Source organism: Spermophilus citellus, assembly GCF_964194105.1.
Source record: "Spermophilus citellus genome assembly, chromosome: 10".
Taxonomy (NCBI): domain Eukaryota; kingdom Metazoa; phylum Chordata; class Mammalia; order Rodentia; family Sciuridae; genus Spermophilus; species Spermophilus citellus.
The window spans coordinates 74,568,099-74,593,936 of record NC_138197.1 but is presented as its reverse complement, the minus strand read 5'-3'; the positions used below and the strand labels follow the sequence as shown (position 1 = coordinate 74,593,936).

The 25,838-nt window shown below is 34.1% G+C and overlaps 2 protein-coding genes across 2 annotated transcripts; both read right to left on the bottom strand.

Annotated features, from left to right (window-relative positions):
- Positions 1–11,211: 11,211 nt before the first annotated feature.
- Positions 11,212–12,150, bottom strand: LOC308658831 (olfactory receptor 6C74-like; the record flags this gene model as incomplete). Its single annotated transcript, XM_081311750.1, has 1 exon — positions 11,212–12,150. The coding sequence occupies one exon, from the start codon at positions 12,148–12,150 to the stop codon at positions 11,212–11,214; it is 939 nt and encodes a 312-aa protein (XP_081167876.1).
- An 11,069-nt stretch (positions 12,151–23,219) lies between these two features.
- LOC308658828 (olfactory receptor 6C74-like) lies at positions 23,220–24,158 on the bottom strand (the record flags this gene model as incomplete). Its single annotated transcript, XM_081311747.1, has 1 exon — positions 23,220–24,158. One exon carries the CDS (start codon positions 24,156–24,158, stop codon positions 23,220–23,222), a length of 939 nt encoding a protein of 312 aa, XP_081167873.1.
- Between the last annotated feature and the right edge of the window lie 1,680 nt (positions 24,159–25,838).

Here is a 25,838-nt window from a genome sequence, read left to right as displayed (position 1 = left end):
CAGCTTAGAGTTTATCACAATGAACATATCCTTCACATCATTTGTCATCTTTATAAGAACACTGAGAAATCCTTCTCTTGTCAGCAGCTGAGTAGGTCCTCCTTGCCAGTTTATAGGACACTTAGTCATTTGAAATGCAGCTCTTCAATTTTATTAGTGTTAATCTATGACCAATATTTCAAATGCTTTACCACATAGGCTATTTAAATATTTGATAATTTTTTGGACCCAGATTGAACTCTGGGGCACTGAGCCACATCCACAGCCCCTTTTGTATTTTATTTAGTGTCAGGGTCTCACTGAGTTGCTTAGGGACTCACTAAGCTACTGAGGCTGGCTTTCAACTTGAATCCTCCTGCCACAGCCTCCTGAGCCCTGGAATTACATGCATGTGTCACCATGCCTGGCTTGATTTTTTAAAAATTTTTTAAATTTCTGAATTTAGGTAATATTTCAAATAAATTGTGATTCAAATGACACATGGTTATAGAAAATAGTTTTTTTCATGTAGCCATAATAACTAAAAATTTAGGGATCCATAAAAGAGTATAGGATATTTCTAAGGAGGAAATTGTATGTGAGGATCTAGTGAGTATTCAGCAGGGTGAACATGGAGGTATCAGATCAAAGCAGTGCTTAGCAAATAATTGAGAAGCATGAAAATAAATAACACAACTTTTACATGTGGTCATCACTTGAACCCACTATGGCAAACACTGCCACTACTGTATGGTTTTCCTTTACCGTTTTCTGTCTTTTATCAGTTCTGAATGGTGGGGGTTAGAGAGGAAGATCTATGGAATAACAGTGATAACTAGTGCTTAAGTTACATTACCAAAATTATATTTTAGGTAGAATCATGCAATGCTCATTCTTGATTTACAGGTAGTATGCAGGTAAGAAAAATAGATTGCATTTCCAGAATATCTTGACAGGAAATTAAAACTTTACATATTCTAGCAAGATTATAATTCTATAAATATAGTGAGTATTGATTATTTATATGAATATTTAGAAGACACCTAAAGCTTGAAGAATGCACCTTTTTGCATAATATACAAGAGTTGAGATGGCATATCAGTTCTTGATGAAGATGTGAAAATTAAAATGAATATGAAAATAAGCTACTAAATCTATAACCATAATATTGTGCCTATTGAGAATTCTATATGCAACAACTACTATTCTTGGTGCTCTGCATGTGTTATGTGGGACAAAATGAAATTAAATATTTAAAAAATATGTGCTCAGGCTTGCATTCAGAGCGAGATGTCAGGTTAATAGAGGTTATTTTCAGAGGCCCTGGCTTTACAGTTGCACAGTTTTCTAAAAGCTTTATTTAATTTTTTATAACTAGAAGCTTAATTGTGGAACTATGCTTCTAAAAAGAATTAGTGATACCCCTAATTTTTTTTTCTTAGGTGTCTTTACAATCATAACAAAATATTTAAACCTATTATAAATGGTTGCTATGTAAAATCTTGTGTTTTGCGTTGAGAATATTTACAGAATTATTTTTTATATTTAAAGCATAATTTATTCTTAAAACAGTAGAATGCATATAAAAAGTTAACCAAAAAATGAAAGGTCTCCCTAGTGTTCTCTACAGGAATTTTAAGAAAGAGATATCCTGAGTATTTGGATGGCTCCAACACAATTTGGTTGAAAACAGTATTTAGAATTCCCATGTTTAATCTTTTCTAATGAAAGCATAAACTACTGGAAAGAGCAGTGGCCCATGTCCAGAGTTCTTTACCATGTTCAGAGTATTGTGAAATCATATATTATAAAATTGTCTCATTTACACAAGTCATTCCAATGGCATTGCTGATATAAATGTTTAATTATATAATAATTTAGAATTTCCTCATATCAAACTATCGATTTGTCCTGATTCAACAAGTATACATACCATGTGTCTGTGATCGCAGGGCAATAACTGCAATTATACACAGTTTTGTTGAAAATAGTAAATATCACATAAAATTAACACTTAAAAGGCTTGTCAGTTTTAAATTTTTTTATTTTGTCTATAAATTTCTCCAGTATCTACAAGCTGAAGTATAGATAGTAGTTAAAACACTAACCTTTAGTAGTTTAACACAGACTTGTATACACTTATTTGGGCAAAACTTCTGTACTTTCATACTTAACTCATCATCCTGGTAAGCAGAGAACACTGATGATCAGTTTTTCTCCCTAAGCACTTAATTCTACATAAAAATATGATCAATTTAAATGTCATTTTAGAAATATTATTTATCACTAGTTTATTATCTGTTGTTAGAAAATTTATCAAATTACCTTCTCTTCTAAAATTTACTATACCCACTTCTCTGGAGTGTTGGTAACCCTTGCTAAATGTGATGTGCAACAAAATATGAAAATTAACCATCTCTTGATACCACAAAGGATTTATGTCTTTTGTCTTACAGGAAAAAAATCTAACAAGAACTAAGAATTCTCAGGATAAATGACATCTAAGAATATCATTTCCTAAGGGACTGCCAAATTGAATTACAGAAATTTTTCTACATACACACACACACACACACACACACACACACACACACATTTCTACATGTTCTAACTATGCTTCCAAAGAATTCTGTATATGTTGTTCTACTAGTTGATTGCCTACCACATACCCAGTCCCAGATACATAGTTAAGGGTTTAAGAGAGAAAGAAGAATATTTTTTAGGTTGATAAAAAAAATTGAGAATATAGGATGGAAAAATATAGCATCCATTTTTTTGCTCTTTCAGCCATTTATTTATTTTTATTTACAGTTTGTGTTCAATGCAAATCAATTCCATAACATGAGAAGTTACTATGAATCAAAGCATAAATACACAAACACAATATACAATCCAAATAGATGTTCAGCATTCAGGTATGAAGCAAAGGGGCGTGTTCATTCACACACACAGTAGCTTTAGATCTGTTTGATCTGGTTGTTCCATGTAAGTTTCTAAAGATGAGAAAAAAATGATTTGGGTTATCAAGACTATGGTGGCCATATTAGATACTGGAACATGTAAGCATCAGTGTGTGACCATGTGAACAAAGGATTTCAGGGAGTGTGTATTTTTCAAAAGGTTTCTGTGTTTCAAGGCAGTTGTAAAAGATTTAGAGGATCAAGACTGCTTTTAAGCTTAGAATCAGGTTCTAACTATCTAAAAATATTGACTGATAAACAGAAAGTGTTCCAAATGTGGCTATACTGATCCACAGTTTTAAAAAAGTATTTACAGAAAAAGCATAAAAGTTTTGTAAATTTAATATGCAAGCTAGCTTCCAGTCTTCACTTCCCAAATGCTGATTTATAAATTTGGCTTCTTCACATAGTTAGTTGCATTTCTAATTTCAATATTTGCCATTTTACCTTCAAAGCAGACCATTTTCAATTGTGAAAAGTATTCAACAAATGTAGAAATAAAAAGCAGCATTCTGAAATTAGTTGAGGTCAATTCTACTCTTTGGAATCAGTTTAGCTAAAGCAATTCTACTCTTTGGAATCAGTTTAGCTAAAGGAATCTGGCACTCTTGTTGAATGAAAACATGAGATGGGAGATGCCTACCATTTGACTTTCAAAGGACAAGCAAGATTTACTCAGGATGCCTGGATTTTAGGTGAATTCCAATCTATCATTGCCCTGGCACATGTCAATTACTACATAAAAGTTCAAACAAAATGTCAAATCCAAAAACCACAGAGGAAAAAGTTTAGTTCCCAAAGGAACAGAAATAGCTTAACAATGTGGAATTTTTCCTAGAATATATCAGCATTAAATTAGTATTGCTGAAACAATACATTGAGGATTTAGAGTAACACCTGGAACTTCCTTCTAGTGTACATATAAATAGAATCATGGAAGCTTTTTATATTACCTGTTTTATGGCCTTATAGATTTCATGAACCAAATGAAAACTGAAATCTCCATTCCACATTCCATCCTTTATCTCTAGACAAAATCTATTCTTGTTTTCAAATAGAGTTTTAAATGTCCATATTTTTTATGCCTCATTCAAAGAAATCATGTCTCAATTTTGGATGTTTTCTCTTTTTATCTTGTACGAGAAACTCTTATGAAACCCTTCACATGTGCTTCAAACCAATCAAATTGGAATTCTCAACATTTTCTGTGCCAATAAAATCAGGTGTGGAATTGGTAGATTTGATGCAGACCTGCCGCAGTCTGGCTGGGCACAAATCACCGAGCTGCCACAAAGCACTTGTATGTTCAAACAGGAAACTTTATTGCCTGAACTCCAACAGCACTCCAAGCACACTCCCTGGGAACTCTTCTGAACGCCACCCACGTGGCCCCTCTCTGGCACACCTCACCAACTGGAACTCCCTCCACCTGAACTTCCCCAACCAACAGGGACTCCCCAGGAAATCCCCGCAAGAACTCCAAAGACATTTCTTGGCCTGAGTCTCTAACAGTAGAGATGTAGAGAGAGAGAGAGAGAGAGAGAGAGAGAGAGAGAGAGAGAGAGAGAGAGAGAGAGAGAGAGAGAGAGATCTCCAAGGAGACTGGCTGTTGAATTCAGGGCACTGCCATCTGTTCTGGGTGTAGCATTAGTTGAATTGGGAGCAGCAGAGGTACTCTGTGAGGAGTTACTTGAAAGTGTCACAACAGCTGTTTGGTTTGAATAAATCTGGGTGGGTAGGAGCAGTGCCAGAAGCAGCAGCCTCAGCCCCAGCCTGGTTGCATGGTGTGTTTCCCTGGATGCTAGTTATGAGGAGATAGGACAGCTCTGGGAGGATACAGGTAAAGTGGAGGATGCAGGTAAAGTAGCATCTTATAGGCCAACTGACTTCAGGCTAAATAGTTATACTACAAGCACTTTGTTTCCTTTTGGTTTCCTCACTAAACAACAACATCCTGTCAGAAAAACACCACATCAACTCATGGAAATATTTCACATTTATTAATGGCTGCATAATCCCTCTTTATAAGGATGTGTCATGGTTGATTTAATTGCTCTCATATTTTGGCTAAGAAATTGTTTCCAATTTTGACAATTAGAGTGCACCAATGAATAAAATCATGCATATGTATTTTTGTAAGTTTTTTAATAAAATAAAAATTATAGAATATAGTATAAATTCCTAAACTTGAGATTTCTAAATCAACAGCAAACCCACATTCAATTAGCAATGTTAAATTGTTTTCTATACAGTATTTCAGTTCCCATTAACAGTGTATTATTAGGGTTCTTGTTTCTCATCAACCTTAACAATAGGGTAGATTTTGGTAGTTACAAAATGTTGGCTATCATGAGGACTAGACACGATAACTGAGAATCATGTTACTTTGAATTTTTATAATTACATGTGGGATTAAATATTATTTCACAAATCAAGCAGCCATTTCCCATACAATTATAAACTGTCTATATACAGGTTTAGCTAATTTTCTCTATCAAGTTTTTATTTTCTTATACCTCTTAAGAGTTGTTTATATATCATTAATATCATTTTGCATCTTTGCTATATTATAAATATTTCCTCCTAGTTTGACCATGACTTGATTTTGTTTGTGAGGTTGTGTCTATGTAGGTGTACTAAAAAAAAAGCCTTTATTTTTGTGTCTTCAAATTTGTCAATCATATGTATTGTGCTTGTATTTGATTAACATCTAGAAACCTTTTCTTATATCAAAGATGAAAAGAAATTCACAGTATTGACTGTTTCAATGTTGCATAGCTTCTTGTTTAATATCATTCTATTCATTTTTTTTTCTTTTTTGCTTTTGTGTCTTTTGTGCTTTTGGGATCTTGTCCAAAAATCCTTGCCTATTTTGATGACTTAAAAATTCCCCCTCTATCTTCTTCCAGTACCTTCATAATTTCACTTTTCACATTTAAGTATTTCCTTCTTTTTGAGCTAGTTTTTGGAACTAGTGAGAGATTGGATCTAGCTTCATTTCTCAGCATCTGTATATTAATTTTACCAGCACTCTTTATTGAAAAGACTATCTTTTCTCCTATGCATGTTCTTAGCATCTTTGTCATAAAACAGTGGCTATGGAGGTGTGGGTTTTGTCTAGGATTTCTATTCTGTTCCATTAAACTATATGTCTGTTTTTATCTCAATACCAGGCTTTTTATTTTTTAAATTTTTTACATTTATTTGTTCTAATTAGTTATACATGACACCATAATGCTCTTTGAATCATTGTATACAAATGGAACACAATTTTTCACTTCTCTGGTTTTATACAATGTAGGATCATACAATTCCTGCAATCATACATGTACCTAAGGTAGTGATGCCATCTTATTCCACCATCTTTCTTATCCCCATGCTCACACCCCTCCTTTCCCTCTTCTTTGGCCAATCCAAAGTTCCTCCACTCATCCCAAACCCCCCATACTAATTATGTATTAGTATCCACTTATCTGAGAAAACATTCGGCCTTTCATACCATGCTTTTTTGATTATTTTAGCTTTATAGTATATTTTGAAGGCAGGTAATGTAATTCCTCCTGCTATATTCTTTTTACTCTAGAGTGTTTGGGTTATTTAGGGTCTTTTGTGGTTGAGTATGGGTTTTAGGATATTTTTTTCCTAGTTCTGTGAAGCATGTCACTGGTACTTTGATAGAGATTATATTGAGCCTGTAGATCACATTGGGAAGTATGGACATCTTAACTTTTGATTCTTCCAATTCAAAAACATGGAATGTCTTATTTTTTTCTCTTTCATCTTTAATTTCTTTTTTTAAAGTTTGTTTTATTGTGATATTATTCCTATGTATTTTATATTTTTCTAACTATTGTAAGTGGGATTTTTCTCTTTATATTTAGGTAATTCACCAATGAATTAGAGAAATGCAAATGATATTACATATTGAGGTTATATCCTACAATTTTGCTGAATTCATTTATTACTTCTAATTGTTTCTTGGTGAAATTTTTATGAAGATCATGTCATCTGCAAACAGACAATTTTAATTTTTCCTTTTTAATTTGGATGCACTTACTTCTTTCATTGCAGAATGCTTGGACTAGAACTTCCAGTATTATGTTGATAACATTGGTGAAGTAGACATCTTCATTTTGTTCCAGATCTTAGAAAGTTTTCAGCTTTTTCCTATTCAGTATGATGATAGCTCTTGACTTTTATACACAACCTTTATTATGTTGGGTTATTTTCCTTCAAACCCTAATTTATTCATTGTTTTCATCATAAGGGGATAATAAATTTTATCAAATGTCTCTTCTGTATGTATCGAAGTGATCATTTTTTTGTCCTTCATTCTGATGACATAGTGTATCACATTTATCAATTCACATGTAGAACAATCCTTGCATCTTTAGGAGGAATAACATTTGATCATGATGAATAATTTTGGAGTGTAGCATTGGATTCAGAATTTTTGTATTTTGTCAAGAATTTTGAATCTGTATTTATCAAGAACATTAGCATATACCTTTCTGTGCTTGCTCACTCTCCCCCCCCCCAACGCTCTCTGTATGTGTGTGTGTGTGTGTGTGTGTGTGTTCTTGTCTAAATTTGATATTAGACTAATAGTGACCTCAGAATCATTTTGTGAGAATATCATTTTCTTTATTTTTGGAATAATTTAAGAATAATTAATATTAGTTTTTCTTTAAATGTTTGGTGCAATTCAACAGTGAAACCATCCTGTCCTTGGCTTTTCTTTAATGAGAGATTTTTGCAAAGCTCACATGTGAGGTGGAATTAATATCCAGATTATATAAGGAACTCAAGGAACTCATTAGCCAAAGAAAAAAAATAAAGATAAAAACAAGCAAACAAAAAATCTGATTTAAATATGGGCAATGAATCTAACAAGATATTTATGAAAATAAAAGACCAACACAAATATGAGAAAATCCACAGTGTGACTAGTTATCAGGGAATTGCAAATAAAAAACACAGTACCACCTCACTACAATGAAAGTGACTATCATCATAAAGAAAAAACACACCAAGTGGTAGTGCAGATGTGGAGAAAACATTACACTTGCACATGTTGGTGGAAATGTGAATTAAAACCAACATGGAAAACAGTATGAAGGTTCCTCAAAAATTAGAAATAGAATTGTCATACCCTCCAGTAATCCAACTATCGTCACATATTCAGAGGAAATGAAATCAGTATATCAAAGGAACATCTGTACTCCTGTTTATTGCAGACTATTCAAATTAGCCAAGAGATGAAAACAATCTAAGTGTTCATTAACTGGTGGATGATAAATAAAATGTGCTACAGCCTGGCCTGGTAGCACACGCCTGTAATACAGTGGCTCAGGAGTTTGAGTCAGGAAGATCCAGAGTCCAAAGCCAGCCTCAGAAACTTAGAGAGTTAATAAGCAACTCAGTGAGACCTTGTCTCTATACAAAATACAAAAAAGAAAAAAGGCCTGGGGACGTGGCTCAGTGGTTAAGTGCCCTTGAGTTCAATCCCTGGTACAAAAAAAGGAAGGAAAGAGGGAGGAGGGAAGGGGAGATGAGGTATAGTCTCACACTAGTATACTACACAACCTCATGGAGAAAAAATGAAATTTTGTCATTTGAAAAAGCATGGATGGAATTGGAGATTATTATGTTAAGTGGAAAAAGCTAGTCAAGTACTACTTGATATCACTCATACGGAATCTGAAAACGTTTGTTTCATGAAAACTAAGAGTAGAATGATAGTTAACAGAACAAGGCACAAGAAAGAAGAAGGAGAGATAGGGACTGTTTAATCATTGGGAATTAAGATACATTTAGATAGGAGTAAGAAGTTCTTTGCTGTTGCACAGTATGGTGAATACAGAAGACAAAAATGCACTGTATATTAAAAAAAACAACTTTTAAGATATTTGTTTTGAGATAATAATGAAGATTCTGACAATTTTCTTTTTTAGTTATGATCTCATATATATGTATGTAAATTTTCTTATAAAATTTTATCTATATTTTCTTTTTTATTCATATATATATATATATATATATATATAATCTGTTCTAGTTATACATGAATACATTTTGACACATTATACTTAAATGGAGTATAACTTCTCGTTTTTCTGGTTGTACATGATATAGAATCATACTGCTCAGTGGTCATATATGCAATAGGGTAATAATGTCTGGTTCATTCTACTCTCCTTTCTACCCCCCTACTCCCTCCCCTCCCTTCACTCCCCTATGCCTAATTCAAAATACCTCTATTTGACCATTTTCTTTTGAGTAACAAATAAAGTTTTTTCACTTTAAATATTTTCTTTCAATTCAGAAAGATTAGTTTGATGAGTGAATAAAACATGGCTGTATGCATAATCAAAATGGAAGTGTATAACTCTTAGAATCTATTTTGAAAGATGTTAATTCAAATAGTTAATTTTATGGGTAAATCAACTGGTAAATTAGAATAACTTTTGAGGGACAGGTGCCACTGAGATACTAAAAAATTATATATTAAAAAAACTATGAATGAAGTAGCACAGAGGACTTAGTGATAACTCTACCTTGAAATAAATAAACAGGTATTTAAGAAAAGTGATATTTGAACTGGCTACTTAGAGGGCTCAGAAATGTTATTATATGAAGTATTTCAAAATAAATGACAGCTAGCCAAGTAGTTTAATTAACATGGTATTGCTTTAAGAAAACCTGACCTCACTGATACTTAACAGAATCAAAATTAGTGAATCTATTGATAGTACCTTAGGTTTTACTTTTATTACATTGCCACAAAATATTTACACATATGGGTGTGTATATTGTACATATATCTGTGTGTGCACATATATAATTTGTGTGCTGTTGATATTTTTAAACATTAAATAATGCTCAAAGATCATTAGGTGTAAATTGGCAAGTTAGAAAAAAACATGTATACATAAATAAAAAGGAAGACTATAAACAATTTATAATCAATTGTTTAAATATTTTTTGTCCTGAAATCGTGTTTATAACTTATATATTTTCTACAATTCAACTCATTCTACAAATCTACAGAAACTTTTATAATTTTCTAATTATATATTATGTTTATTTTTCTCCCTGGATATATTTTATTCCATCCCTGTGGGTGCTATTTTCAAATATATTTTGTTCCAACCAATATACACAGTTTTAAAAACTGAAATGAAAAAAAGGACAATCTGATTTAATATACAGAGGTTTATGGGGAAAAAATCATGAAATTGGATGCATACCTTTGAAAATACTATTATATTTGATACTTAAAAAATTTTGTTTATTGCACAAAATTTAAATTTCACAGTCCTAATAAATTCAGCCCTAAACTAGGAATTTTCTAAGCTAGAACTTGAAGCTTCTACCATCTTAGTTTTACTGTCAGGAAGTATCTCTATATCAATCTGCATATCTGTACTATATACACCTAGATCTGACATATATGTCAAACAAATAATATTTGAAAACAAAAAGAATTAGCATTGTTCTTATTTCAAAATTATTTACAAATCATTTAGAATTTGATTTAGGTGTATCCCAACTTAAGCAGAAGAACTTTGGGGAGTTTGAGAATTTAAGTAAGTATTACATTTCAATATTGATTTTTCAAAACCAAATTAGTAAGATTATCACATTTTCTTTGATGAAAATCACTATAAACATAACATCTCACATCTAAAAACTAAGGATTGTTACTTTACAGTATATGCACATGTACATGAATATGTGTGAATATATATACACAAATATCTAAAACATTTAAATATACACTTCAAAGATAAACAGTGCTCAAAGATGATCATCAAAAACTCTACTACAATTTTCTTTTAATTTATTCAATTACAATATCAATCAATTAATTAGAAGCATAAAAAATAAATATAACTTCTACATTGTTTTAATAGGTCATATATCAAATGCAATTTCAAATGGAACAAAATTTTATAGTCTACATAACTGTCATTCTTAAAAGACAAAAGAGACATATTGAAAGTAGAAGCTTACTATTTTCACATGTTCATACAAAGAAAGCTAAGAGAACGGGGAAAACAATGTCAAAAACAAAAGGGAGTTTTAATGGAGATTCAAAGCACAGCTACCATTTCAGACCAAAGTTTTGAGAAAAAATATTTTTTGAAAGACATAAAGATGAATATCACAGCAATGAAATAAATAGAAAAGGGAGAAATGATCTCTTAGAAACTGATGAAACTACCTGGGCCTCCTTTATTCATATCCTTTGAATAAGGAAGTAGAATATTCATTTCTTTGAAAAAGACACAATCCTATGTGTCAAATTTAAAAAGGCTTTTTTCACTTGTTGATTCCGTAAGGTATAGATGAAAGGGTTCAAAAGTGGAGCAACTGAGATATTGAGGACAGCAATTCCCTTGGAAAAAGATATTCTTTGTTTGATTGAAGGTTTAAGATACAGGAAGATGCAGCTGCCATAGGAAAGGGATATCACGATCATGTGAGAAGAACATGTGGAAAAAGCCTTTTTCCTTTGTCTAGTTGAAGGGATTCTTAGAATGGTCAGGGCGATATAGGTGTAGGATATGATCACCATGACTAATGTGACCAAGAGTGTCACCAAAGCTGAGATGAATCCCATCATCTCCAGGAGCCGTGTGTCTGTGCAGGAGATCTGCATGAGGGGTGTAGTGTCACAGTAGAAATGATCAACAACGTTGGAGGCACAGAAGTCAATATTTAGACCTAGGACGAGTGGTGGGAAGATGACAAAAAAGCCAGCAAGCCAACAACTGAGGACCAGCTGAATGCAGATTTTGCTGTTCATGATGGTCATGTAATGAAGGGGCTTACAGATGGCCACATAGCGGTCATAGGACATAGCTGCCAACAAGTAAAATTCTGATGCTCCAAGTAGGAAGGCAAAAAACACTTGAGTAACACAACTGGCATAGGAAATGGTCTTGTCCCCAGTTGCCATAGTAGCCAGCAATTTTGGGATGCATGTAGTAGTATAGGAAATTTCTAAGAAGGAGAAATTCCGAAGGAAAAAGTACATGGGGGTCTTCAGGTCCATATCTACCAGGGTAAGTGTGATGATGGTCAGATTGCCAGTGACACTCAGCAAGTAGGTAAGAAGCAGGAAGACAAATAACACAACTTTCAATTCTGGGTCATCAGTCAAACCTGCCAGGATGAACACTGTCAGTCTTGTGTGGTTTCGCATTGTGGTGCTCTGACATTTACCAGTTCTGGATAGAAAACAAATAATAATAATCTCTAAAGAAAAATAACAGCAATAACTAGTGTAGAGGTGAAATTAACAGTGGTTTTTCATGGAGAGCAAAATAATCTTCATTGCTGTATTAAAGATGATTCTGTCAGGAAGAATAATAGTTTGTATTTTCAAATTGCAGGCCGAGAATGAATATATCAATTTGCAATTGTACTGAAGAATAATCCATATAAGGGTAGGAACTGTTCATTCTGTTTATGTGAACACAAGGAAACTTTATAAAACAAAATTAAAAGAATTTAAAGAGAGAAAAATATTTTTGCTTTCTTGAGAACACACAAGAGTTGGAATGGCATGTTATTTTCCTGTTCAATTAAAGAAGTTCAACTCAATAAAGTTCAAGAATTTTACATAATAAAGTTATGCCTACCAAATGAAATGCAATAGTACTCTTTTACTTAAGACAAACACAGAGACACAGACACACACAGTCCTGTAGTTCCATCTACAGGACTAGGAGATGTTCACTATTACATTCAACCAATCTTTAGTGCATAATTCTTTTCTCATTTACTTCCACAGTTGAGACCCAGGTTCAAAATGATGCACAGGAAATAATTCCATTTACTCTTAGTATTGGCATTGTCTCATTATCTGTGGTCTCCCCAACCTTCCTGCTCTGTACCCCAATACCAAATCAACAGTAACTCTCTGATAGTGTGTGTAGTAAGCCACTGCAATTCTCCTCTGGGATTGTGGTTCTGGGAATGGACCAAGGAAAGTGAATAGTGAGACACCTGAATATACAGACAAAGAGCAATACATACATGTGGATTTAGGAAGCTCGGTGAACCAGGAGAAGTGAAAACAAAACTAAACTTAAACCTAGACACGTAAGAAGGAGATTTAGGAATAAGATAATGAGCTTAATTATCGTAAGATAATTAGTAAATATAATGGGAAAAAATTTAAGATAGACATATATAAATTAGTAAATGAATATCATAAGGGAGACAGTTTCACTAATAAAATTTATCTCTATATGCTTCTAGTTATTTTAGTTACATTTTTGTTCTTTGTCTAAAATAGAGATTGAAAACATGAACAATTTTGAGTTCAGCCCTGGCCTAAAAATAAAAGCAATAGTTGATAAATTCCAAAAACATAAGAAATCATAAAACAGCACCGACACAAATTATAGGCAGGCATGCAGTTTCCCGTCATGAAAATATTCAAATGTCCAACTAACAGGCAACTAAAGAGATATTAATAACTAGTTATTTTCTACATCTAGCATATATTGAGACAGTGAAATTAAGAAATAAAATTGTGTTTGTACAGCTAGTACATTGGAGATCTAGTATTTAAGTTAATGATATCTCCAGGGAAAAGTTTCTTCCTGCAATTTTCATCATCACATGCATAAAATATTTACAGTTTCATGATAGGCATGGCATTATATGATAGTTCATGTAATTACGTACAATCTGCAAAGCATACATTATTATTAGGAAAGCATAACACAAATAAAAATAGACATATAAGGGCAAATAAAACTGGTTTGTTATAATATCTAATGACGTATACAAGAGGAATTTGAATTCTAAAGTAGGTCTTAAAGGGAGAAAAAGAAATGAGACAAAATATTCTTAGCAGAGAGAGTCAGCTGAACAGAAAGTAACAGGCACACTTGAATATATTAGAATAAGGAGTGGATTCAGCTGCTAAAACTATGCATATTAGTAATGTTCATAAACAACTGAAAGAAATGACTGTTATGTTTGTTAGAAATTTATTCACATTCATATGATTTTGGAACAATCTATTATAAATTTTTTCTCATTTATGCAGATTAATGACATAATCAATGGCAAGAGTTGTCAAAATCCACACATCTAAAACACATAAATTAAAATTTCATCATATCAAATAATTTCATTGTTCAGCTTTAACACTCATTCACAAATTATCCCTTAACATACACTATAAAGAGAAAATTCATATTCGAAGTCAGGCCTCTGAATGTAATTTTTTTTTTAGTTGTCTTAACTATCATGATAACAGATGAATTTAAAAACAAAAAGAGCTTTTCAACTAAATTATCATGGTATTCTATGGACTATATTCATTGCTTTTCCTATATCAAAATTTAAAGGTTGGGGTTACAAAAAAGGTTAATGACAATGATAAATAACTGAACAGAAACAAATGATTTAATGATAAATACACTTCTAATTGGACATGTCATTTATAACTCTTACAAATGTTAATTATTTTGATCTTTTGGAATCCTAAAGCAGTGTGCCAAAAAAAAAATGTTTAAAATGCAAACATCAAAATAAAACACAAAATTTTTGGTGGTGGTGGAGGGTGGGTACTGAAGATTGAACCCTGGGGTGCTTTACCACTGAGCTACATCTCCAGCCCTTTTTACATTTTGAGATAGGATCTCACTATGTTGCTGAAAGTCTCACTAAATTGCAGAGGCTGGCCTCAAATTTATAATCTTTCTGTCTCAGCCTCTGAAACTACTGGGATTACAGGCATGCAGCACCATACCCAGCTGAAACAAATGTATTTTAAGACCATAAAAACACAAGTTTATTGAGATAAAATCATCTGAACCTTGATATTTAACAATTTTACCATACTGAACTGAGCTTGCAAACATTCCACTTCTTTCGGCATGTTCTTATCTGGGATAGTTTCTTCTCCCTTATCTGGGATAGTTTCTTCTCACCTGAAAACGTCACTCTTGGAGATGATTTAATTAGTTGTTTTATGGCATTACCACTAGTGTATTAAATCTCCCCTTCTCTGTAATTTATTTATTCATGTACTGAATCCTTTTCTACACATCACCCACACTGCCATATAAAATAAATCAATCCTGATCCCTTGACTATTTATTCCTTCCATGCCCTGAATGAAAATAGCTAGACTATGAAGAATTCTCAAGATGATAAGCAATCCAAGAACCATTTCCCTAGAGGTTTTATATTATAAAGACAGTCTCCCCAAGCACTCTACATTTTTAAAAACAAAATTTATATGAAAAAGAGACTAAGATATATCTCCAGAGAATTCAGTATATATTGCTTTAATATGTGTTTGCCTATCCATTTATGGAAAGGAAACATTTTTTTTTTCAGAAAGCCACCTAAATGCACATAATTATTCAGATTATAGCTTAGCCATGCCTCTAGCATCACTTGTCTAATGACTGGTATGCCTTGAAGTTCCTAATTCAGTATCTTGAATTTGGGGGGCGCTCAGTAAATGCAATTGATTAAATGTATTTCTTCAAGCCTTTCATCATGTGCCATGGTCATCTCCAATTAGTGACTGAGAATAGTGTTGGGGAGGATATCTGTGCTGTTTGGCCTGGAGGGTGGGTGGGCTGGGGGAACATGTAGATGCTCGAGTAGCCCACTATTGTCTCTGTTATCCTAATAGAGCCTTCAGACTCAACACTTAAACTTAAGTCTGACATCAGATTGTCCAACCCAACGATTATTTTTTTTATTGGTTGTTCACAACATTACAAAGCTCTTGACATATCATATTTCATACATTAGATTGAAGTGGGTTATGAACTCCCAATTTTACCCCAAATGCAGATTGCAGAATCATGTCAGTTACACATCCACAATTTTACATAACCCAACAATTAAATGTAAGTTTCTTGAAATAGTTTGATAGTTCTGCATGGGAAGTTTCATTCTAGAGGAAGCCTCTACAAACAGTTCTTTTTTCTTTTGCTTTTCTTTTTCTTTCTTTTTTTTTTTTTAACCTTTTCAAAATCCAGGAAAGGCCCTGTGACCTTAGGGGCCCGAGAAAAGAGAGAGAGCCACTAGAATTCTTTATTCTTATATAAGGGACACATAAGTGGAGGTTTCATGGAACATTATATCCCAAAAAGGGCAAAGGGGTAGGATTACAAAGGAGCAGGTTAGTGTAACTCAATCCCATTGGGTAAAGCCAACTCCTGGTGCCACACCTCATTATCCAAGAGGAAGTACAGGGAGCAATAATTGTTTAGTATCTCTTGCTCAGAACTTGAAGGTGTGTATTTCCAGAGCGGCTCCCTTCTTTCTTTGAAAAAGTAGGTGATGAGTCACTATCACAAGTTCCTGAATTCTTGTTCTGAAGGCATGACATCCTGGCAGCTCAACAGAGCTATAAGCACCATAGCTGGAGACTTAGGTCTTCCTTGCTGCTGGATCATCTGCTCAGCCTGCAGCCTCAGATTCTTCAACAGCTTCCATGAGGGTAGCTTCACCATTGGGTCTCTCTGGGCCATCTTCTTTCCCCTCATCCTTTGAAGGTTCCTCTTCTTGCTGGGAGTCAGAGCTAACATCTCTTGATTGATCCGCAGTTGTTTGAACCTTGGATTTAGGTCCTTGTCTTTTCAAAATCTGGGGATAGCTCTGAAGAAAAAATATTGCAAGTACTTCTCCCCAAAACCTCTAATATCTAAATTATTTACTCCTCAAGTGGAAGTGATACCTGTCTTAGAGATGAGGAACACGTCCTTGTTCCCCAGTTTTGGAAATTAAACACTGAGAAATATTGAAGCCAGCGCAGAAAGCAAGTTTGATGAAAAAATTATAGAAACAGACTTCTTTGAGGAAAAGGGGCCCCAAAGCTGGATGTCCATGGGAGGGGGTATATTTTTATAGACTCCTTTATAGCTCTTTTATAGATTCCAGAACCCCCCTTTTAATTATTCCCTTCATTTTCTTCTCCCTCTGTGTGTCTAAGGGCAGGAAGGAGCAGGAGATGGAAATTAATCGTTAGCAACCCAGAGTGCCCAGGAGCATTCTCACAGAGGTTGACACCCATTGTCCTCTATTGGGTAGCAGGTCCTTATTTTCTCTTTACCCCCATCAGTCAATATCTACACTGACTGCCTGGCCTTTGCCCCTCATTAGGCCAAGTGGGGCTACAGGCAGATTGCTTTTTTGGCATCGCTGGTGGGGGGTTGGTACAATTCCATTTTATAGAACTATTCTCTTAACCTCTTGTTTCCACCATTCTCATCTCTCTGTCCCCTTAAAACAGGTTTTACTCTATTTCCACTTCCACAAAATGTGGGAGGTTAATTCCAGGTGTTAACATTATATCTTTTTATTTTGTTTGTTTGGTTTTTCTTCTGTCATACCTTTGGTAAATCAGAACTTCCATTTGGAAGGTAAATAAATGACAAGGTCATGTTGATCAAAGTTAGCTAAAATAAAGTGTGAGTTCCTTAGACACTTCTCACAGTACCTTTTTTGATGCTGTAATAGAGTATCTGAAGACTGAGTAATTTTTAAAGGAAAGAGATTTATTTTGGCTCATGATTCTGGAGTGTAGGAAGTCCACCATCAAATAACTGCCTGAGGGGAGGAACTCATACTCATTAAACTCATGACAGAAAGCAGAAAAGCAAGTGGGCCAATCAGGAGAGAAGAAAGAAAATTAAGTGCCCACAATAAGAAGCCTATTTCTGTGATAAAGGGATTCAGCTATTCATGAGGTCTCTGACCATATGGCTCAAACCCCTCCCATCAGACTCAACCTTTCAACACTGCTAAATTGAGAAATTAAATTTCCAACACTTGGGCTTTGGGGGAACACACTTAAAACAATAGTATCTACCTTGTGTCCAGATTACAACCCTGAGGCTATGCTAACCAAATCCAACTGGGTTTGCTGTTAAGGGAAAGAAAAAATACTCAATTCCCAGGAGTGATCACAATGGAATCTTGAATTTGCAAAATCAGTCCATTTAACTTCCTACCTCTATTTCTTGACCATTACCCAGGAACTGATTGAGTGGAGATAATTCCTTTCTGGAGAAAGCTCTTTTCATTGACCATATTGCCTTACCTGAGTGCATGGGTCAGGAAGAGATGACTGAGGTGGAGGCTAGTAGTCCTTTGCTGAGCAGCTTGTAAGCTAAAAGTTGTCAAACTTTAGATGTTCTGAACATGTGACTCAGCTGAATGCATGACTCAGATGACTTTCATTGACAAGTGTGCAGCTCCCTTCACCACGGCCTGGCAAACACTGACCTGTTTATTTTCACTACTACTTTGTCTTCAGAATGATCTACTCTATTATAAAGACTTTCAGTTGAACATTTTACTTGATTTATTGTTTTTTATTTCCAAGATTTTTTTCATCTTCCCACTTCCAATTTTCTTATTCATTTTTTAATTTGCTTTAATTAGTTATACATGACAGTAGAATACATTTATGCACTTTGATATATCATATAGATGGGGTATAATTTCTCATTTATCTGATTGTACATGTTGTAGAACCACATCAGTCTTGCAGTTATATACGTGCATAAGGTAATAATGTCTGTTTCATTCTACCTTCTTATTCCCATATCCCTTCCCCTCCTTTCACTTCCCTCTACCTAATCTAAGGTAACTCTATTCTTCCCTAGTGCCCCCACCCTTATTGTGAATTAGCACCCACACATCAGAGAATACATTCAGCCTTTTTGGGGGGAGGTTTGGCTTATTTTGCATGATATTCTCCAACTCCAGCCATTTACCGGCAAATGCTTTTTGTTTGGTTCTTTTTCAGTATCTCTATTTCCTTCTTTTTGAAAAAAATATTGTTTAGTGTTGACAGACCTTTATTTTATTCATTTATTTATATGTGGCACTGAGAATTGAACCCAGTGCCTCACACACGTGAGGCAAGCATTCTACCATTGAGCCACAGTCCCAGCCCCATCTATCTCCTTCTTGATGTCTCATAAATATCCTGTACTGATTTCCTTAATTTGTTCAGTTGTTTTTCTGTGTTCTCTTGGAATTCATTGTTCATTTTTATAACCTTTATTTTGAATTCCTTATCTAGTATTTAATTTACTTTAACATATTTTGCTAGTAAATTATAAACTTTAGAAGGTGTTTGTTTTAACTTTTTTTCATATTCTCATTTCCTTGTGTTAGATTTTATGCATTTGTTTGCATGAATTTCTCTTCCATTATGACCTTTTTAGGTCACAGCTTTCTCTTGCCAAAGACTCCTAGAGTGATCTAGAGTGATATCCCCTGTATGTGTGGCATTCACAGTCTTTATGTTAATTTTATTTATTTATTTATTTATTTATTTATTTATTTATTTATTTATTTATTGCTGTGGGAAATACCTAGACTGATTCTATAGTTGGCTACTGTAAGTTGTGCTGCTACAAACATGGGTATGCATGTATCACTTCAGTATAATTTTGGGAGGCCATCCTCGCACGTGATTTGAGTTACCTCCCTGGCTGGGCGAGAGGCACTTAGACACATCCTTGTGTCCAGAGCTTTCCCCACCCTTCTCAGGTCCAAGGGCTTGTCCATGTGGAGGCACGTATGGCCACTACCCGAAGAAGACTCAATCTCAATCATTGCACCTGACCTTGGGACACTGCCCTCCTTAATCTTCATTAGATGGGATTTTCCCCAGAATTTTTTGTTCCCCAATAAAAGGCGTGTTCTCTCTCTCTCTCTCTCTCTCTCTCTCTCTCTCTCTCTCTCTCTCTCTCTCTCTCTCCCCTCTTCAGTAAACCTCACTACTCTAATAGGTAGCTGGAGGCTGGAGCTAGGAAAAGCCATCCTGAAGCTGGTTTAAAGGTAATTAGAGCCTCTACCACGCGGCCTGCGCAGTGGTTTCATTAATGAGGTTCTAGGCATAAAGTTAGTTAGAAGAGATCGAAATAAAACACACAGACAGTACCTTCTTTATATTGCTAGGTCCGAGATGGCTCACCTCCCTGGTTCCCGCCTCTAGCCGCCCAGCAGGGCAGCGAGGATTACTCTGGGCTAGCAGGAGAGAGAGAGAGCGAACAAGCCTGGGAGTAGCCTTTTATTTGGGGAACAAGAGATTCAGGGGAGAATTCCATCCAATGAAGGTTGAGGGGGGGCTGCACTCCAAGGTCAGGGTCAGTGATTGGGTCCCCGGGGTCAGTGGTCAGGCACACCCCCACACGGATGGGCTCTCTCATCAGGAAAGGGTCGGGAAAGCTTCAACACAGCCAAAGCGCCTCAGGCCCTTAACGGGAGTCACCCAATCACGTGTCAGAATGGCCCCCGACAAGAGCCTGTCTCTTTAATTCAAAACTCCCTTCCGGTTTCTCACATAGATGAACCTTCATTTATGAAGCTTGTGCTGGCCGAGGTCGAAATATAATGACTTTAATTGAGGGAAATGAAGATCAAAACCACTCTTGAGATTTTATGTCACCCCAGTTAAAATGGCACCCAAAATAATAATAAATGCTTGGTGAGGATATGGGTACAAAGGAACTATTTTAGTCAACTTTTACTCAGCTATGACCAAAAGACCCGACCACAACAATTTTATAGGAGGAAATGTTTATTTTGCTCATAGTTTCATGTCTGCCCATAGACCACCAAGTTCATTGCACTGTGCCCAAAGTGAGGCAGATCATGGTAGTAGGGTATGGTGAAGGAAAGCAGCTCAGGACATGACCATCAGGAAAAAGTGTGAACCACATAACAATGGCATGCTCCCAGTTATTCAAGTAGTCTCACCACAACTTACCTGCCCTTGATTACCCTGTTAATCTGTTTAAGTGGATTAATGCACTGATTAGGCTAAGGCTTTCATAACTCAATCATTTCACCCCAAAATTTTCTCACCTCATATGTAAATCATAAAAGGAACATATATACATTGTTGGTCGGATGGCAAATTAGAAAGTTTTTTATATAGAAATGAGGTAAATGAATTAGAGACCAAAGCAAACAAGCTATTTAAGAGACAATTGATATATTTTGAGTATAGCTCTTCTTAACACTTATTCAATATATACAACTGGAAAACAAATGTTAGCTATTGCTTTCTCTTTCAGAAATGAGAGACATTGTGCACAATAAGGATTTTAATATTTTTTAAAGTCTTAGGATAGTTTGCACATCACAGTCTCAAATAACTCAGTCTTATCTCTGGTGCTTATACAAATATTTATTCACAAATTCATAATTTATTTAAAATTAAGTGGGGATTTTCTTCCACTAATCATTTCTCATTGTAGATTAGGCCTATGATTTTTTTTTTATTTTGTATTCCAATTATATCCTTACAGATAGTCTAGAAATAGAAAAAAACTTATGCATTCTAAGTAGTTAAATATAGTAAATATATTCCTGAATTTCACAGTTATTGATAATTCTTTTCAGTATAAAGAAAAGGGGGAGAAATTACATTCTGTGATCTCTATGAAATTATTTCTGAATTTACTTTTATATTAGACCTTTAGAAGAGCTAAACATACTTAAAGCTTAAATATAAAAAATAAGCTTAGTAAATAAGCAATATAGTATTTCAGAATATAAAATAAATACTTGACATGATTACATTTGACAAAAAAAATTAAGACACACACAAGAGTGTTCAGGAAAATCTGAGATATTCTAGCATCAGAAATTTTGTCAGATGTGAAAGATTTTGAATAAAATTTCTTTTGAATATAGATGTTATCTATAAGGTAGAAAATTTGGGGCACTTAAAATTCAGTTACTGATTGCAAATAAAGAGAAATAGTGACAATTGAAGGGTATTTCTTTAATAAATCATCTTCTATTTCAAATGAAATATCCTTAAAGCACTACAGTTTTATGAAAACCACCTGAACAAGCATGCCCTCTATTTTAAAAGTATACTTGAATATTCACAATGCCCCCATGAATATTTATCTAGCTACATAGATTTAAAATTCTTCAGTATTGTTTTTAAATTCAGGTTCATTTACTTGCATGGAGATCTGACAAGTTACATTTCCTTTTAAATATTTTGGGACAGAATCTATTTAGCAATTTGTTAAGTCAAAAAAATCCAATCATTAAGAAATTTTCTGTAAGATCACCTTTATCTTCTGTGAAAACTAAGACATAGACAAATATTTATAGAGCAAACTTATAAAACTCTTTTAGGGAAAATTCTTTTAATCAAACTGATATATGATACCACTCAAAGGAAAAGAGTCAAAACATTCAGTTTTACATGAATGTCTCTGGTCATTGTATCTAATTTTAATGTTCAATTCACTTAGTTTGAAAAATAATATACTCTATTAGAACCATATGGACCTAATTTTATGTATGACATATTTTAAATCTATGGAGTATCTGAAAGGAGGTTACAGTTATTTTGCATCCTAAGTAACATAAAGCCAGAGCGATTTCAATTTTATTTTGCTAACAATTCATGAGGTTTGTGAATAGTAAGAGACCATTTTTTGAATCAGTGTGTTTCTATACATATACATTTTTTTTTATTTTTTGTCATTTGAAGATTATCTAAGCCTTACATGCTGTATATATTTTATGGATTCACATGCATGACAATATCTGCCATACAGTCTTGAGATGAAACTTCTACATTTCAAAAAACATGAAAGACTATAAGTAATCCATAAGTGCTGTCTATAATTTTTATTGGATAACTGCCATAGCAGCGATGTTTTAATCTTTATAACAATTCTTTATCAGTTTCTGAAAATAAATAACCTCTTTAGGGATAGCTAAAATTTTGAAACTGTCAAACTATGTAGTTAAAGAAATGTTATTAAATTGATTTCCTTCCTGTTTCTACTAAACACTGAATTTTAAAAAATTATATTTCATGTTCTATGTCTACTATATATAAGATCACTGGGTGATCAAATCTAGAAAGTGTATTAGACTCTATATAAAATATATAACAAATTGAATCCCTGAGTTCCAGCATACTGAGAAGAAATATGGGAAAAAAATGAATTCCTACTTGTCTCCCTCTGACAGAATTTTGGGAGGAAATAAATACAGCAACAAAATAAACAAAGGCAAATGATTTTAACCAAAACCAAAAAGTGTCTTTCTTATGTACTCTCAGAGAGGAAGAAAATGGAAATAAGTATTAGGCTTTGGAGATTAGGCAGACCACAATAAAAATTATCAGTCAAGAAAAAGGTCATGAGATTTTGAATGTAGATATTGAACAGTTCTGTGACACACTCCACTCTTCTTAGTTTACTCATAACCTTAGTAAATCATTAAAATGGTTCACTTCAGTGAGAAAGCTTTACTGTTTTTGATCATGTGCTTAAAAGCATCTTTCACTTGTTTGTTTCTCAGTGTATAAATGAAGGGATTCAACATGGGAGCAATGGAAGTACTGAGCAGAGCTATACCTTTATTTAAGGACACTCTTTCCTTTGCAGAGGGTTTCACATACATGAAGATGCAGCTGCCATAAGAGATGGACACGACAACCATGTGAGAAGAACACGTGGAGAAGGCTTTCTTCCTCTGTTGAGAAGAAGGGATTCTCAGAATAGTCCTGATGATGTTTGTGTAGGAGAGAATTACCAACATCAGTGTAACCAGGAGTGTCAGGATGGCTGAGAAAAGCATCATTAATTCTATTTGATCTGTGTCTGTGCAAGAGAGCTGAAGAATAGGGGAGACATCACAGAAGAAATGATCTACAGCATTAGCTGCACAGAAATCAATCTGGAGACCCATGATGACTGGTGGAAAAATGATCAGAAAACCAGCCACCCACGAAGCAAACACCAGCAGGTTGCAGACTGAGCTTCTCATAATGGTCATGTAGTGCAGAGGCTTGCAGATAGCCACATAGCGGTCATAGGACATGGCAGCCAGAAGAAAAAATTCAGTTGCCCCCAAGAGAATAGTGAAAAACAGCTGTGCTGCGCAATCATTGTAGGAAATGGTCTTATCACCTGTTGCCATACTAACAAGAAATTTGGGGATACAGACAGTTGTGAACGAAATTTCTAAAAATGAGAAATTCCGGAGGAAGAAGTACATGGGTGTCTTGAGATGAGAATCCAATAGGGTGAGGGCAATGATGGTCAGGTTCCCTGAAACACTCAACATGTAAGTGATAAAAAGGAGAAAAAAAACCACCACCTTTAATTGTGGATCATCTGTTAGTCCTAGAAGAATAAAGGCTGTGACCTTTGTGTGGTTTCTCATAGCTGATTTCTACCTTAAAAAATACATAATGAAGAAAAAAATAGAAATGAAAAAGAATTCTGCATGAGATACAGTTTTTCTTGAGATCTTTCATAAACATTTTGCTCCCACACCCAACCTCCTTCTATATTATATCAGCTGTAGTAACCTAGACTATTTTGCTCATATAAATTTTATTCAAAATTTGACTAAATAAATGCAAGGTTCTGAATTTGTTTTTTTTTCTCAAAGTCGATAAATACAATAATACAAAGGGATAATATGTTGCATTGATTAAAGTTATTTAAATGGAAAAACAAAGTAAATCAGAATATTATCACAGTATTTAAGCTTTTATTTTCTATACTGTATTTCAAATTTTTTCCTCAACATATTTACTTTGCATTAAATTATTTTACTTCATCTGGCATCATGCTTCTTTGCTAAAGGTTTTATAAGCAACATACAGTTGACTTCAACATCTCTAGCTCATAAACAATGAAGATTTAATATCCTCAACAAATTTGTGGAAACTCTCCAAGATTTACATGCTGAAGAACACTTTTAGATCTGCTTTCTTGTTTTTACTGAAGACTAGAATTTATTTTCTTTCTCTTTCTGAGTCTTCCTTGAATTTTGCCCATATTTTCACCTTATAAATATTATCTTTTGTTGGTTTACTTTGATATTATTTTGATTGACAATTCATAATTGTATACCTATCACTTACCCATACACCTCACTTACCCTGGTGGTTGTTCTCTTTCCTCTGTTACACACCTAAGCAGATATAAAGCATATCCTCACATATGATGCTTGTGTTAATGATATAAGATATTTTACTGAATATTTGCAGTGACAGAGGAGGGGTCTACAAAACAAAATATAATGTTACATATAAAATGTTAACTATGCATCCCTGATAATTTTCTTAAGTGTCATTGTTCTGTGAGTTTCTCCATGTTGCCATTGTAACCTCTTCTGGATTTTAACATTCCTGTTCAATTTTCTTTCTGGTTGAACATATAACAATTAAGAATTAGGTTAACATTTTAAGTCCAGAAAGGTGGAGAACAGAGATTTAGGGCTGGTTGACTTTGAGATGTTTCTAACCTGTATGAGCTTGTTTTGTAGTTTTAAGAATGGCAAAAACTGTGATCCTTTTGTACACAGGGCCACTTCTCTCAAGAGGATTAACTGACTTAAAATTTTTTTTTAAAGAAGAAATCAATTCCCTGAAGACTACAGTACTAGGATGTTAAGAACAGACTAAAATTATTTTATTAAGTGGAGTAAATACTACAATCTATAAGCTTAATTTTAAAAACAAATTAAAAACTACTTTTGGTGGTGGCTATATGCTATAAATCATACAGGGGAGGTGGTGGTAACAAAACCTTATTCAGTTTACATATGCATAAAAAATACTCATTTCAAACAAGAAAAAAACAAAAATAACATCTATAGTGTAGAAATACTGAAGGGCATTATCAAAATTTTAAATTTCAATTAATTCAATAAAGGGCTTATATTGCACATCAATCATTAAGCCTCTGAAGCCACCCTCTTGAGGGGAAAATTTAACAGATTTAATCAGATTCAGGATCTGGAAAGAAAACAGGAAGTGCAATGACATTAACATTTAAGAGAATCACAGAGATTTGGATTCAAGGAAAATTAGGACAACAATGTTTCTGACGA